Source organism: Scyliorhinus canicula, chromosome 9 (genome assembly GCF_902713615.1).
Source record: "Scyliorhinus canicula chromosome 9, sScyCan1.1, whole genome shotgun sequence".
Lineage (NCBI taxonomy): Eukaryota > Metazoa > Chordata > Chondrichthyes > Carcharhiniformes > Scyliorhinidae > Scyliorhinus > Scyliorhinus canicula.
Window position 1 is genome coordinate 144184799 of NC_052154.1, and position 16517 is coordinate 144201315.

The 16517-nt window shown below is 47.6% G+C and overlaps 1 protein-coding gene across 1 annotated transcript in view; it reads right to left on the reverse strand.

Moving 5' to 3' along the window:
• The window catches only part of eif3m (eukaryotic translation initiation factor 3, subunit M), a 62520-nt gene that overhangs the window by 43854 nt on the left and 2149 nt on the right, over nucleotides 1-16517 (reverse strand). Inside the window, exons 2-3 of the mRNA XM_038807844.1 lie at nucleotides 1685-1817; nucleotides 1348-1486 (exon numbers count right to left, since the gene is read on the reverse strand). Of these exons, the coding sequence (XP_038663772.1) occupies nucleotides 1348-1486; nucleotides 1685-1817 (272 nt within the window). The remainder of the gene's footprint in view (nucleotides 1-1347; nucleotides 1487-1684; nucleotides 1818-16517) is intronic.

Here is a 16517-nt window from a genome sequence, read left to right on the forward strand (position 1 = left end):
CAATGTAGAAAATGTGGTGGCCATTGTGTGCACAGCAAGCTCACACAATTAGCTAATGAGAAAGTATGTTTGTGTTGAGAAGTGATGTTGGCTGAAGGATACATAGTCATTGGAGAACTCTCTTGCTCATCTTCGAAAAGTGTAGTAGGATCCTTTACATTCACTCAAGGGCAGATATGGCCTGAATTTTATGTCTTCTCCAAAAGACAACACTTTCCAACCGTGCAGTACTCCACACAGTACAGCACTGGAGTAGTAGTTTGATTCTGTGTTCAAATCTCTGGTGTGGGACTTTGCGACCCAGAAATGGAAGTGCTACCAATGAACCAAGTTTGATTGATAAATGTCTCAATTCTCATAATCACATCAAAAGAAACATATTTCCACTGTGAAAGGTGCAAAAAATCCCAACTATGAAGGATATGAGCTATGTTGATGTGATTCATCTCATGTGTGGCGAATAGTTGGCATACATCCTTCTTTTTGTGCACCAGCTGGTTTTTCATTTTCAACCCACACCGCTGGCTAGCAGCAGAGCAGAAAGGAAAGCCAGTGCATACGTTTCTCCCCGTCTGTGCACAGCCTCTCCATCAGCAACATACATACACTGCGTCCCTCATGGCCCCAGGCTAAATCTTCAATCAAGGTTTGATTCCCCAGACAAGCCGTGTGTAGGCCCAGCAACATGTGGACCTGCCCTGACAGTCGGATCAAACTCTCAGCTGGTGTTGAAGAGCTCAACTGTCATGGATACCTCTGGAGAGTTGAAACCTAAGGAAGTAAACCCTAACAAAAGAAATCCGGAGTGGAACCCAAAGGCAGACTGATGTTTAAATAAGTCACCTTTCCAGCAACTATTGCAACCAAGCCTTTGTGGGGCGTCCTGGAGGTTACATTCATTAATATTCTTCAATGAAACTGAACACAGGAGTCAACATTACGAATGATGATCCTAAGTTGATTGGGGTAGAGGTGATCAAGAGGTGACCACTCTCGGTATTTGAGCACAATATCTAACGTAATGCAAGTCCAAAGTAAAATCAGGAAGCTCAGTGAAAACAAATTTAGTGCAGATATTAGAGATTTCTTTAATATAAGGGTGGTATGTGTTGGGAACTATTTGTCAAACAAGCACAAGCTGGTGCAGAAGAAAATACAGGTTTCCAAAGGTAGTTGAAAAAAATTTGAGGAAGAACTATCACTAGCTGTTCTTATGAATTTAATTAATTTAGCATTAATGCCCTTCCATGTTCAGTAATGCACAAATATAAAAACAAATCAATAAGAACTTTTGACTTTTGAAGTAGTTCGGATGGCATGAATTCTTACAGTAAACTGGTTACTCACAGCAGCAGTCGGAGTGATGAACGCTCACCCTCACGAGCTTTCAGCAGCTTCTCGCACAAGCTTTCCGTCAGTGCTTCCTGCTTCTCGGTCTCCAGAATTAGGAGCAGAGACACAATACTGTTCATCACACTCTCCACATCTGCATAAAATGTGTACAGAAAAATATTAAACACACCAAAACCTGCTCATCCGACATGCCCAGCCATGTCAGCATAATGCCCCAGTCTGTCACTGAAGGGTTCAGACCATTCAGCAAATTGCCACTTAGAATCAGGACCTTTAAGCAAAAAGCAGCATCGACTTCAAAACAAACCAGATGATTTGTTGGAAAACAAACCTTTGTCATCTTCCTTGAAACAGATATCACAGACTTCGATGATGTGTGCCAAGTCAACATGTAGACCACCTTCAGAATTTTCTTCTGAAATTTCAGCTCCTTTTGATTTCAGGTAGGATCGAAGCTCTGAGGCCTAGGAAATAATATAAACAAATAATAAGTTTGAATTGTTCTTTAAAAAAAAAATAAAGAGACCCAATCCGCTCTATACTTCACATTCTGCGAAAACAAGGAAAATCTTCACTCAGCTTCAGGCAGTTATTTAATAGCGTTTAAAAAGGAAATGTGGAGGGAACAGATCCAACATGTTCCCTATAGCGCAGTGTTCTTCAAAGTCGGGGGCGCAACCCGCGGGAGGGTCGCGGAGCCGTTGTCCACGGTGTTCCCGATTGCGCAAATCCCCACACGGCAGCCGGCTTTTAATAACGCCGGCAAGCGGCTGGAAACATGTTAAAAAAAATTTGGCCGCATTGCGCACGTGGGCACGATGATCGGCCGCATGCGCATTCCGCAAACATGTCAAAAAAGATTCGGCTACATTGTGCATGCGCGCACGGTGATCGGTGCACATGCGCAAATCGGGCACGCATGCGGAGTGCAGCCGCTATATTTTTTAAACGGTTGCAGCTTTTTGTTGTACAAGCTCTGTAGTGGTTTTTATTCATTTAATTTTTTTTTCATTTATTTTATTCATTTTTTTGTACAAATTCGGGGGGGGGGGGGGGTGTATTCATTTTTTCATTTCTTTTATTCATTTTTTTTTAACACAAGTTCGTGGGGGTTATTCATTTTTTTCATTTATTTTATTCATTTTATTATTTTGTTTTACAAGTTCGAGGGGGGGGGGGGTTTATTCATTTATTTTATTTTTAACAAGTTCGGGGGGGGGGGTTATTCGTTTTTTTCATTTATTTTATTCATTTTATTTTTTTTTACAAGTTCGGGGTGGGGGGGGGGGGGGATTATTTGATAAAATTTCATAGGAACAAAATTCAGAACTTTGGACAGATGGAGACTCCGGACTGAAGGCTTCACCTTCATCCAACAGGTTCCATTAGAAAAGCGTGTACGAGGGCCAAAGGGACCCAAAACCATTTCCTCCATTTTTGTCAGCAGCAAACTGGTGCTGGTAAGAGAAAATGTGGGTCACGCAGGTCGGCCGGCGTGGCTCCCGAAGGTTGGCAAAAATGGGTCCCCGGAAAAAAAGTTTGAAGAACACTGCTATAGTGTGATAGGAAGGAGTAACAGGCGCAAGAACCACCTTGACCAGAGATATTCAGGATATGATGAGAAGGAAAAGAGAGGCATATAGTAGGTACAAGGGGAGGAAATCAGAGGAGGTATTAGTGGAGTATAGAAAGTTCAGGGTGCAGCTTAAGAAAACAATTGAGAGAGCAAAGAGGGAATATGAGAAAGCTCTGGCTCGTATCAATGGGAAGAGGATAACCAGGGAAAGAGTAGGGCCCATTAGGAACCAAGTGGGCAATCTGTGGTTGGAGCCAGAGGACATTGGTGGGGTGTTGAACGAATACTTCACATCCGTACCAATAACCAATGGACTCCGCAAACAACAAAATAAGGACTACCTTCAAAAACAGCAATTAATCACTAATTGACCTCTTGCTAGATTCATTTATAAGCAACTGCCAAATACATTTTTGAGATTTCCATTTTATTTTTTAAAATAAAATTAGAGTACCCAATTATTTTTTCCAATTAAGGGGCAATTTAGCATGGCCAATCTACCTATCCTGCACATCTTTTTAGAGCTGCGGGGGTGAAACCCACACAGACACGGGGAGAATGTGCAAACTCCACACGGACAGTGACCCAGAGCCGGGATTCGAACCCGGGTCCTCAGCACCGTAGGCAGCAATGCTAACCACTGTGCCACGGTGCTGCCTCGAGATTCCCATTTTATAATAAATTTTACAACAAAACCCATATTACCCACAGCAGATGATGTACAAAACTAACATAACTAAAAAAAAACTGCCAACCATACCCACCCCATCCACCATAAGATAGACAACTGAAAAAAACGAAGCAAACAAACCACCCCCAACAACTGATGGTGAATAATTCCTTAAAGTAGGTAATGAATAGTAGCCATCTCAGGTAGAACCTTTCAATCAACCCCCGAACAGCATACTTGACTTTCGCCAGGTACAAGAATTCAATTAGGTCAATCCCCCCAACCATACGGATGCGTTGGAGGAGAAAATGACTTCCACCCTAACAAAACTTGCCTCCGGGCAATCAGTGAGGTGAAGGCAAGGACATCTGCCTTCACTCCTGTCTGCAGCCCTGGCGAGTCCAACACCTCCCAAATGGCCACCAGAGGACAAGGCTCCAGCAATACCCAGAAGCGCCGACATGGTGTTGAAGAAGAAGACTCAAAGGTTAGCAGTTTGGAGCAAGATCAGAACGTATGAATGTGATTTGCCTGGCTGGCCTCAGAACACCACTCGCACCCGTCTTCTACCTCCAGAAAGAAACCACTCATCCTAGTTTTGGTCAGGTACATCCTATGCACCACCTTAAGATGGATCAGATCAAGCTGCGCATATGAAGACATGGAGTTCACCCTGCGAAGGGGCTCGCTCCACACCTCATCATCCACTATAGACCCCAGCTCCCTCTTCCACTTCACCTTCATCCAATCTGGCAACTCCCAGTCCTCAGACAAAATTCACCATAAATATCAGGCATGCTACCTTCTTCTGACAGCACCAGTGAAAGTATCCTTTCCAACAGACATCCATGTTGCCGCAGGAAATGTTGGGTAGGTCACCTGTACAAAATTCCTTATCTGAAGACACCTGAACAAGTTCACCCACGTAAAGGATGAGATCAACCTATTAACCCCCACAAAGAAAGATTTAGGCAGGAAGATAGAAAGACATGGAAACAAAAACCTTGGAGGAATATTCATTTTCATAGTCTGGACTCTATGCACCAGGGACATAGGCAGGTTGTCCCACTTTTGCAGATTGGACTTAACCTTGTCCACCAAACTTACAAGTTTAATTTATGCAGCCGGGCCCAATCATGGGGAACCTGGACTCCCAGATACTTGAAGCTTGGCCAAGCAAAAAGGCAACAACCCAAGTTGGCTCCCCTCCTCGAGGAGTTAACCGGAAAACACTTTTCCAGATTTAACTTGTAACCCGAAAATGAACCTAAACTCCTCAATATCTCTATTATATCACCCGGTGATCGGGTCTGTAACATTAAGCAGCAGATTGTCAACATATCGGAACATCCTATGCTCAACCCCTCCAGTCTTTATCCCCTTCCACTTACCCAAAGCCCTCAAAGCTACGGCTAAGGGCTCATTCGCTGAAGCAAATAAGATTGGACATCTCGATCTACCCTCCTTTTAAATGCAAGCACCCCGAACTCAAGGTATCGGTACAAACACTAGCCAAGGAGGCCCTATATAACACACCATACCCATGAAATCAATTCTGGCCCCTAGACCAAACCTCTACAGAAGCTCCACTCCACCCTGTAGAATGCCTTCTCGGCATCCAAAAACATAATCACCTCTGGCGCAGGCTCCTCGAACAGGGAGAGAACCACATACAACAGCCTCCGAATATTGGTTGACAGACGGCCCTGTCAAAGCCAATCTCATTCTCCACAAACACTTCAGGGAGACGAGGCCTTACCGCCAATACATTAGCCAATATCTTAGCGTCCACATTTAACAGGGAGATTGGATTTTGTTTATTGTCATGTGTACTGAGGTACAGTGAAAAGTATTTTTCTGCGAGCAGCTCAACAGATCATGAATTACATAAAAATAAAATAAAATACATAATAGGGCAACACAAGGTACACAATGGAACTACATAAACACCGGCATTGGGTGAAGCGTACAGGGGTGTAATGTTAATGAGATCAGTCCATAAGAGGGTTGTTTAGGAGTCTGGTAACAGCGGGGAAGAAGCTGTTGAGTCTGTCGTCTGTTTTATCAGACTTTTGTATCTCCTGCCCGATGGAAGGAGTTGGAAGAGAATAATTCGGGTGGGAGGGGTCTTTGATTATGCTGCCTGCTTTCCCCAGGCAGCAGGAGGTATAGGTGAGTCAATGGATGGGAGGCAAGTTTGTGTGATGGACTGGGCTGTGTTCACGACTCTCTGAAGTTTCTTGCGGTCTTGGGCCGAGCAGTTGCCATACCAGGCTGTGATGCAGCTAGCTAGGATGCTTTCTATGGTGCATCTGTAAACATTGGTAAGACTTAATGTGGACATGCCAAATTTCCTTAGTTTCCAGAGGAAACATAGGCTTTGTTGTGCTTTCTTGGTGGTACTGTCGGCGTGGGTGGACCTGGAATTTTGGAGAGGTGTACCCCTAGAAATTTGAAACTGCTAACCATCTCCACCTCGGCCCTGTTGATGCGGACAGGGGTGTGTACAGTACTTTGCTTCCTGAAGTCAATGCCCAGCTCTTTAGTTTTGCTGGCATCGAGGGATAGATTGTTGTCGCTGCACCACTCCACTAGGTTCCTTATCCCCCTCCTGTATTCTGACTCGTCGTAGTTCGAGATCCAGCCCACTATGGTCGTATCGTCAGCAAATTTGTAGATGGAGTTGGAACCAGACTTTGCCACGCAGTCGTGTGTGTACAGGGAGTATAGTAGGGGGCTAAGTACGCAGCCTCGTAGGGCCCCGGTATTGAGGACTATTGTGGAGGAGGTTTGGTTATTTATTCTTACTGATGGTGGTCTGTGAGTCAGAAAGCCGAGGATCCAGTTGCAGAGTGAGGAGCCAGGTCCTAGGTTCTGGAGCTTTGATACGAGCTTGGCTGGGATTGTGTTGAACGCAGAGCTGTAGTCAATAAACAGGAGCCTGATGCAGGAGTCCTAGTTGTTGAGATGATCCAGAGATGAGTGTAGGGTCAGGGAGATGGTGTCTGCAGTGGACCGATTGCGGTGGTATGCGAAATGCAGTGGATCAGGGCATTCTGGGAGTATGGAGGTGATGCGCTTCATGACCAACCTCTCGAAGCACTTCATTACGACTGAAGTCAGGACCACCTGACATTAGTAATTGATGCACATTGCCTGGTTCTTCTTTGGCACCGGTATGATGGTGGAGACCTCGGAGCAGAGTGGTGACAGTTTAAACACATCTGCCAGCTGGTCCGAGTGCATGACCAGGGATCCCGTCCGGACCCATAGCCATCCGAGGGTTCACTTTCAAGAATGCCGATCTGACTTCGGAAGCTGTGATGGTGGGATGGGCAAGGTATGGGCTGCTGGGGCACTCGACAGTGGATCGTTGGTTTCCTGCTCAAACCGAGCATAGAATGCATAGAGTTCATCAGGGAGGGGTGCGCTGCTGCTGGAGATACTGCTCAGCTTCGCTTTGTAGCCAGTTATGTTGTTTAGGCCTTGCGAGAACCGCCGAGAGTCTGTAACGCTAGCCTATGACTCTAGCTTGGTCTGATATTCTCTCTTGGCATCTCAGATGGCTTTGCGGAGGTCGCACCTGGATTTTTTGTATAGGTCAGGGTCACCTGACTTGAACGCCTCAGACCGTCCTTCAGTAGGAAGTCAATCTCGCGACTGAGCCATGGTTTCCGGTTGGGGAACGTACGTACTGCTTTCTTTGGCACGCAATCGTCCACACATTTGCTGATGAAGTCTGTAACAATAGTGACATACTCATTTATGTTAGTCGCTGAGTTCTTAAATATGGACCAGTCCACTGTCTCCAAGTCACGTAGAAGCTCTTCTGTTTCCTTGGACCAGCACTGCGCAACGTTCTAAGCTGGATTCTCCTGCTTGAGTTTCTGCTTGTATGCTGGGAGAAGGAGCACCGTCTCATGGGCTGATTTTCCAAAGTGCGGTCGGGGGTTGGAATGGTAGGCGCTCTTGACTTTTGGGTAGCAGTAGTCAAGAGTGTTGTCGCCCCTGGTGGGACAGGAGATGTGCTGGTGGAATTTTGGAAATACACTCGAGGTTGGCCTTGTTGAAGTCCCCAGCCACGATGAACAAGACCTCCGGGTGTTCTGTTTCGTAATAGTTTATAACTGTAAACAGTTCGTCCAACGCCTTCTTCACTTCTGCCTGGGGTGGAATGTAGACCACTGTGATAATGGTTGAAGTGAACTCACGTAGAAGATAGTATGGGTGGCACTTCACGGTCAGGTATTCCAGGTCCAGGGAGCAGTAGATCGCCAGGGTCGCCACATCCAGCACCAGGAGGAGTTGATTGAGGAGGCAAACCCCTCCACCCTTCACTTTGCCTGATGACGCGGTGCGGTCCGCCCGATGAATTGAGATCCCTTCATGTTGTATGGCACAGTCTGGTGAGGTGGGGGTGAGCCATGTCTCTGTGAAACAGAGCACATAGCAATCTCTTACTTCCCTCTGAGAGGCAAGTCTAGCGGTAAGTTCATCCAGCTTGTTTTCGATCGCTTGGACATTTGCCAGAGTATGCTGGCGCGAGGACTCTTGAAACCACATTGCTTCAGTCTCATCTGCAGACCGCCCCATTTCCCTCGCTTCCTCAGTCGCCGGCTGCAGCTGGATGGCGCCCGGATCTGATGGGAGAAGTCAGCCCTTGTGGAAGGTAGCTGGTTGTGTCTGGCGGGGGCTGGGGCGCTGGCAGGGACCAGGGCACTGGTTACGTTTTCAGGGTTGCATCTGTCAGAGTCCTGGTGGGGTTGCTGGGGGGGGGGGGGGGGGGGGGGGCATGTTTGCGATCCGGTCGATATAACTCACATTCCCGGCGGCATTCCCGTCAGGTCCTTATCCGTTTCAACAGCATTGAAATGGAGGCCTGTCAGAGTGTAGCAGGCAGCGATCCCTGAGACAGAGTCATTTAACATATCTACCAGCAATGGAACCAACTGATCTGCAAACTCCTAGAATTTCACTGGAAACCTTAGGCCCAGACACTTTGTCCGCTTGCATCCACCCAATACCAGTCAAAATCTCCTTGGGGCCTCCAACTCTTCCCGTCTCTCAACCCCCATCTCTGGAAATTCAAACCCATCTAAAAATGTTGACATGCCCATCCCCCTCCCCGGGCTTTGACCCATAAAGATTCTTGTAAAAAGCCTCAAATGCCGCGCTACCTTTATCCAGGGCAGAAACCAAACTACCACCCGAATCCCTAACCTGAATAATCTCCCGAGAGGCTACCTGCTGCCTCAACTGATGAGCTAACAGGCGGCTGGCCTTCTCTCTGAGTGGGATACCCATGCCAGTTATGCATTCAGACTATGTAGTAGTATGGGGTTTGTGTGGTTATTCACCGTGGCATAGTCTCCAATATTTGGTATTGTATTTCGTTCCAAGCTGTGATATTTACTAAGTTTACAAGATGTCTGGTTCAGCCTCAGGAAATGGCCAGACTCGAAACCCCTTCTTTCTCCATATTATTTACAAACCCATAAGACATAGGAGCAGAAGTAGGCCACTCGGCCCATTGAGTCTGCTCCGCCATTCAATCATGGCTGATATTTTCTCATCCCCATTCTCCTGCCTTCTCCCCATAACACCTGATCCTCTTATTAATCAAGAACCTATCCATCTCTGTCTTAAAGACACTCAAGTGATTTGGCCTCCACAATCTTCTGCGGCAAAGAGTTCCACAGATTCACCACCCTCTGGCTGAAGAAATTCCTCCTCATCTCTGTTTTAAAGGATCGTCCCTTTAGTCTGAGATGGTCCTCTGGTTCTAGTTTCTCCTACCAGTGGAAACATCCTCTCCAGGTCCACTCTTTATCCAGGCATCACAGTATCCTGTAGGTTTCAATAAGATCCCCTCTCATCCTTCTGAACTCCACCGAGTACAGACCCAGAGTCCTCAAACGTTCCTCATACAACAAGTTCTTAATTCCAGGGATCATTCTTGTGAACCTCCTCTGGACCCTTTCCAAGGCCAGCACTTCCTTCCTTAGATACAGGGCCTAAAACTGCTCACAATACTCCAAATGGGGTCTCAGAAGGTCTTGTATTCTAGCCCTCTTGACATGAATGCTAACATTGCATTTGCCTTCTTAACTGCCGACTGAACCTGCATGTTACCCTTAAGAGAATTCTGAACTCTCAAGTCCCTTTGTGCTTCTGATTTCCTAAGCAATTCCCCATTTAGAAAATAGTCTATGCCTAAATTCCATCTTCCAAAGTGCATAACCTCACAATTTTCCGCATTGTATTTCATTTGCCACTTCATTGCCCACCCTCCTAGCTTGTCCAAATCTTTCTGCAGCTCCCTTGCTTCCTCAATACAGTAGTCCCCCCTTATAACGCGGGCGTTGGGGTCCAAGACAGCCACCCGCGTTGCATCCGAGCCGCGGATATCCACGACGGGGGTTTTAAATTTATTTAAAAATCTATGCATGCGCTTCCCATTGTGAGTCTACGGGGGGCGGGGGGAGAGGTCAGACCCCCGTAGACTCACAATGGGAAGCGCATGCATAGATTTTTAAATAAATGTTAAACCCCCATCGTGGATCTAATTAAAACAAGCACTGCTGTATTTTTAACAACTTAAAAGTTGGATTGGAGGGAGAGAGCAGCCAGCAGTGTCAATTTCAGCGGTCGGCTGATTGTTTCAGTGAGAGAGCAGCTTCCCTCTCCGGATCAAAGTGAGCCGGCCGCTGAAATTGACACTGCCGGCTGATTGGAGGGAGAGAGCAGCCGGCGGTGTCAATTTCAGCAGCCGGCTCACTTTGATCCGGAGAGGGAAGCTGACAGTTGGGGTCCATAAGCCCCCCCGCCGTATATCGCGAACCGCGGTATTGCAGAGCGCGGTATAACGGGGGACTACTGTACTACCTGTCCCTCTACAGATCGTTGTATCAATTGCAAATTTAGTAACAGTGCCTTCAGTTCCTTCTTCCAGATCATTAATGTATATTGTAAAACATTGTGGTCCCAGCACAGACCCCTGAGGCACATCACTAGTCACCGTCTGCCATTCTGAAAAAGACCCCTTTATCTCCATTCTCTGCCTTCTGCCAGACGGCCAATCCTCTACCCTTGCCAGGATCTTCCCTGAAACACCATGGGCTCTTAATTTATTTAACAGTCTCCTTTGTGGCACCTTGTCAAAGGCCTTCTGGAAATCTAAATAAATCACGTCCACTGGTTCTCCTTTGTCTAACTTCCTTGTTACCTTCCCAAAGAACTCTAGCAGATTTGTCAGACACGACCTCCCTTTGACAAAGCCGTGCTGACTCAGTACAAGTATGGAAGTAACCTGAAGTACATTGATATCCTTAAGATCACAATATTGTAATGCCCAATTGTACTCTTTACAAGCAACAACCCCCCCACCCCCCAAACGTTTTATAATCTCAACTTCTTTTCTCTTTCAATCAAAAGACACTAGGCTGTGCTGTCTGATAGTTTGGATTTATGAACTATTTCACTGCTAATTTCTAGTTGACTGGAAACCAAAAGGAAACGTGCAAGCTCACATTTAATAACTGCTCTTAAAGGATTTCTATTGGCAGCATTTTTACAACAGCTTCTGCAAGTGATTAAATTTCACATGCATATTAATCATTGCACCCATCACCAAACAATTTAATCCAAAACACCTTTGGGCTGTTTGGTAAAGACAGGTGCAAAGAACTATTTGTTACCTCAGCCATCCCAGATCCAATTTTTAGTCTCTAATCAGCCCCACCCTTCTACTATTTACATTCTTGTTTAAGACTTTTGTATCGCCTTTTATGTTAGCTGCCAATCTATCACTCTGTGCCCCGTTTATTAACATTTCTGAACTTTCTATATTCTGCCTGTTTCTCACTCGTATCAATAACCTAACATTTGGCATATGCACCCTCTTTCTCTTTCATCTGACTCATTCTTTCATCATCCAGGCAGCTCCAGGTTGTTCTATTTTCCCCCTCTTGGGAATGTAGTTCAACTGTAACACCACCATTTTTTTTTAATGCAGTCCATTGTTGTGTTACAGTTTTCAGAGAATCATAGAACTTACAGTGAAGGAGGTGGTCATTCGGTCCATCGAGTCTGCACCCGCCCTTTGAAAGAGCACCCTACCCAAGCCCACACCTCCACCCTATCGCCATAACCCAGTAAACGCACCTAACCTTTTTTGGACATCAAGGGCAATTTAGCATGGCCAATCCACCTAACCTGCACATCTTTAGACTGTGGGAGGAAACCGGAAGAAACCCACGCAGAAACGGGAGAACATGCAGACTCCGCACAGACAGTGACCCAAGCCAGGAATCGAACTTGGGACACTGGAGTATGAAGCAACTGTTCTAACCATTGCGCTACCGTGCTGTCTGCCAATATTTGATTTCCAATTTATAAAATCTATTCTCACCCCACTAAAATCAATCCTTCACCGATCTATACTTTTTTTTTTAAAACTCGAGTATTCCTTATTCTTTACCCCAGCTAACATCAACTCAAGTCACAACGATTCCTCTTCCAAAAAAAGGCCCTTGGCTGACACTTGATTCACTGGCGCTACATCATTTCCCAGAACCAGATCCAGCAATGTTGTCCCCTTCTTCGCTAAACTGGAAACACGCTCATCAAGCAAATTCACTATATAGGATAGTTAAAAGTCCTCCATTATCACCATTCTAGTTTTTGCACCTCTGATTTCTCAGAACTTTTTCCAACTAGTGGTCTACAGAGAATACCAGATGTAATGGTAGCTCTATTGTTTATTAACTTGAACTAAATAGATTTTAGTTTTTGACACCACCAGGACAGCCTCCATCTCTGCTGCATGGTAATATTCCCTTTAATCATTACAGATATCCATCCTTTTTCCTTTGTTGAATGGGTTTTCAATGACTATTTAGTACATTGCCCTTTTTGAGCCAGGTCTCTATTATTGCCACATCATATTCCCATCACGGGTATCTGCACTTGCAGCTCACCAACCTTATTCATCATGCTTTATGCATTGTAAACCTAATTTAGACCCAATTGTATTCCTTTTAGTAAGGTATTACACTCCACATGTGCATTGTAGTCCTTTTTGAACCTTTTTTATGCTTCATCCTGGCTCCCATTTTCCTACAAAGTTAGCTTAAACCCTCCTCAAGTACTAACACATCTTTGGACTGTGGGACGCAGTCTAACAAGTAATAGACTCCCGATGGCAACCAGGAGGGGAATGATTGCACACAGGGTGGCTCCTGCTTGGAGACTTGGTTTCTGGCCCATTTTACCCAGTAAACGGGCGTTGTGGTGGGAAGAAAGCAGAAATAATTGATGCTTGTTGGTTTCTCCTTTGGTGTGGGATGTCTGCGGGATATAGCAGGAGGCAAAAATCTAATAAAGCTCCTGCCCCAGATTCAGAGGACCCTGGTGGCGGAGTGAAAGAGAACATGACGGACCTCGCCATATCGTCGAAATCTGCCCAATTGCCAGGGAAGCTCAAGGAATTCAACATGGGAGAATTCCAGAAGCATAGATAGGCAATGTGGAAAGACCAGTCCACAGTGATTGAGCTGGCAGTAGCTCCCCTTCATGCGGCAATGGAAAGGGTGGAGCAGCGTTTGGAGTGGCAGGACGCTCTAATAGGGAGGTGGAGAGGGTGGTCTCGGACCACAGCTACCGGATTGTCTCCTTAGAGCAAAAGCATTCATGTCGGTGGTGGCCCATAAAGTCTTGAAGTCCTAAGGTGGATGACCAGGAGAACCAGTCCAGGCACCAGAAGCTGAGGCCAGTCGGGCTACCAGAGGGAATTGAAGGTACAAGCATCACCAAGTAGGTTTGGGAAATTGGTGAGGGAGGGGGACCTTCATGAAACCCCCAAGGTGGACTGTTTCCACCCAGAAGCAGAGATCTGGGGATCCTCCTCCAGAGGCAGTAATCATCTGTTTACACAAGTATTTGCAAAGAATGAATCTTTAAGTGGGTGAAGACCACGCGAGTATAGCTGGGAGGGACACGCCATTCAAATTTAATCAAGATATCGGGGCTGATCTGGCTAAACGCCAAGCTGCGTTTAAGACGACCAAGACGGTGCTCTACGGTCAGAATGATATCCCCAGCGAAATGGTGGGTCAGCTTTCAGGACAGAGATTATTTCAATACACCGAAAGAGGCGAATGACCTCATGAGGAAGAACTGATTGTGTTTGTGAAGTTTTGGAGCTTTGTGTGTCTGTTTCTTACCATTTTCAATGTTTGTTATTCTGGGTACCATGTTTCCTTCCTCTGGGAGTTTGGATTAGTTTGTCTAGTGGGGGGGGGGGGGGGGGGGGGGGGGGGGGGGGGGGTTGGGTTCGTTCCTCCCGGTACAGATGGGGGGAGTGGGGTAAGGATTGTTTTAGCCTTTTCTCGTTGGGTTATTTTCTTTGTTTTCGAAGTAGGGTCACCACTCTAGCAGTTATGCTAGTTAATGGGAGCAATGTGAGGGAGGGAGCTGTGGCTGGTTGCCAGTGGGGGTTCTGTCTGGTGTGTAGGGCAAAGTGGCATGCCTAGGATGGCTGAGTTTTCTTTCTTTGGGTGCTGAGAGGAGAGGCAAAAGGTGTTTTTGGAGTTGGGTGGGTTGGCTGACTGTTCGAACTGGCAAGGGGGCAGAGGTAATGAATAGGAAGCGAGAGGGGAGCAGGGATGGGCAGAACCCGCAGAACCTCCCAGGTGGCAGACCCCCCCCCCCCAAAAGCTAGGCCCCCCCCCCCCTAGCTGCGTAATCCCTTCCATCGTACTTCCGTAAGTCACCCGACTCCTGCTGACCCCGGCTGCTCCCACCACCCCAATGACCCCCCCCCCCCCGGTGTAACACACCACCACTCCCTCCCCCCCCCCCCCCCCCCCCCCCACCCAGTGCCGGTCCCACCCGCTGCGCCTCCAGCACGGGAAGAAAGCCCGCGCTTCCATCTCAGACCCCGTCCCCCGACCCAACACGCGGGAAAACGAAGGGCGCATGACCCAGCGGGCCCGCGAACAACTCCCCAGCCCTCCACCAGTGAAAAACAAGAAAGCACCCGAATAAATAAATAACAGCCCCAAAAAGCGAAAAAGCAAGAAAGCAAAAAGGCATCAACAAACAACCAGAAAAACGAAAGGATACCCAGGAGGACAAGGCCTCCGGACTATGTACATCAGTCCCCAGCCCCCCAGTCCTCAGTTCGAGTCCAACTTCTCTGCCTGGACAAAGGCCCAGGCATCCCCCGGGGAATCGAAGTAAAGCTGGCGATCTTTGTAAGTGACCCAGAGGCGAGCCGGCTGTAACAGGCCAAACTTCACCCCCTTCTTGTGAAGCACTGCCTTCGTCCGATTAAAACAAGGCCTTCTCTTCGCCACCTCCGCATTCCAATCCTGATCTCTGCATTCTCCCACTTGCTGCTCCTCTCCTTCTTCGCCCATCTCAGCACACACTCACGGTCAACGAAGCGGTGAAAACGGACCAGTACCACCCTAGGCGGCTCGTTCGGCTTGGGCTTCCTCAACAGCACTCGATGGGCACCCTCCAGCTCCAAGGGCGCCTGGAACGCCCCGCGCCCATTAACGAGTTTAACATCACAGCCACGTAGGCCCCCAAGTCCGAACCTTCCAGCCCCTCCGGGAGGCCCAGGATCCGCACGTTCTTCCGACGGGAGCGATTTTCCATCTCCTCCATCCTCGCTAGCCATTTCTTGTGGAGCGCCTCGTGCGGCTCCACCTTCATTGCCAGGCCTAGGAGTTTGTCCTCGCTCTCCGAGGCCTTTTGCCGTAGCTCTCAGATCTCTGCACCCGGAGCCGTCTGAGTCGCCATGAGCTTGTCCAGCGAGGCCTTAAGCAGTTCCAAAAGCTCAGCCTTCAGCTCTCTGAAGCAGCTACTGCTCCCACTGCTGCCACACTGCCGGTTCCCCGCCCGCCGCCATCTTGTTTCTCCTGCCTCGCACCTTCCTCTGCTCCAAAGCAGATTTTTTAACCGCTCCGCTCCTGGTCCAGTCCATCCACCGACAGATAAACACAGTGGATGTGTCCCCACACCGGGAAAAGTCCAGCCAGCACCGCAATGGGCCATTAAAAGAGCCCAAAAGACCGAAAATAGCGGGAGCTACCGAACGAGTGGTTTAGCTCTGCATCACCACAACCAGAATGGTTTTAGTAAATATAGATGTTCCAAATTGGATTGATGTAGACTTTGTTAAGAAGGTATTGGCGGCCAACCCCGACCTCGACTCTCATCAGTGATCACGAGGGAGACTTTAACCACGTGTTAGGCCCAAGGGTGGACAGGTCGAGTCCCAATTCTTTTGTAACTACGGGGTTGGCGAAAGAGCTAGCAGTGTTCATGGAGCAGATGGGAGGTGGACCCATGGAGGTTTAGTCATCACAGGGAGAGTGAGTTGGGAGATGGGAAGATAGCTGCTATAAATGGATGGTTGCTGGAAACAGGAAAGGCTAAGTTCGAGGAAATAGGCCTGGAGTTGGAGGGAGCGGTCTGGAGTGAGATTTTATATAGGCTGAACTGCACCTCCTCTTGCGCCAGGCTGAGCCTGATACAATTAGCCCATAGGGTGCTGGCTAGAGTGTGCATGAATGGGTTCTTCCCACTGTGTAGATTACAGGTGTGAACGGTGTCTAAGGGGGTCAGCCAACTACTCACACATGTTCAGGTCCTGCCCATAATCAGCTGAGTTCTGGGCCTCATTTTTTTGAGACCACATCGGAGATTGTGGGGGTTCGGCTGGAACCTTGTCCACTGGTGGAGACTTTTGGGACGTCGGACTTGCCAGAGCTTCTTGAGGGGAAGAGAGTTGATGTCTTGGCCTCCGCCTCTCTAATAACCCAGTGATGACAAGTCCTGCTTGGATGGAGGTCAGCAGTGTCACCTTAGCATGGTTCGGAGATTTGGCAGAATTTCTGAGATTGGAAA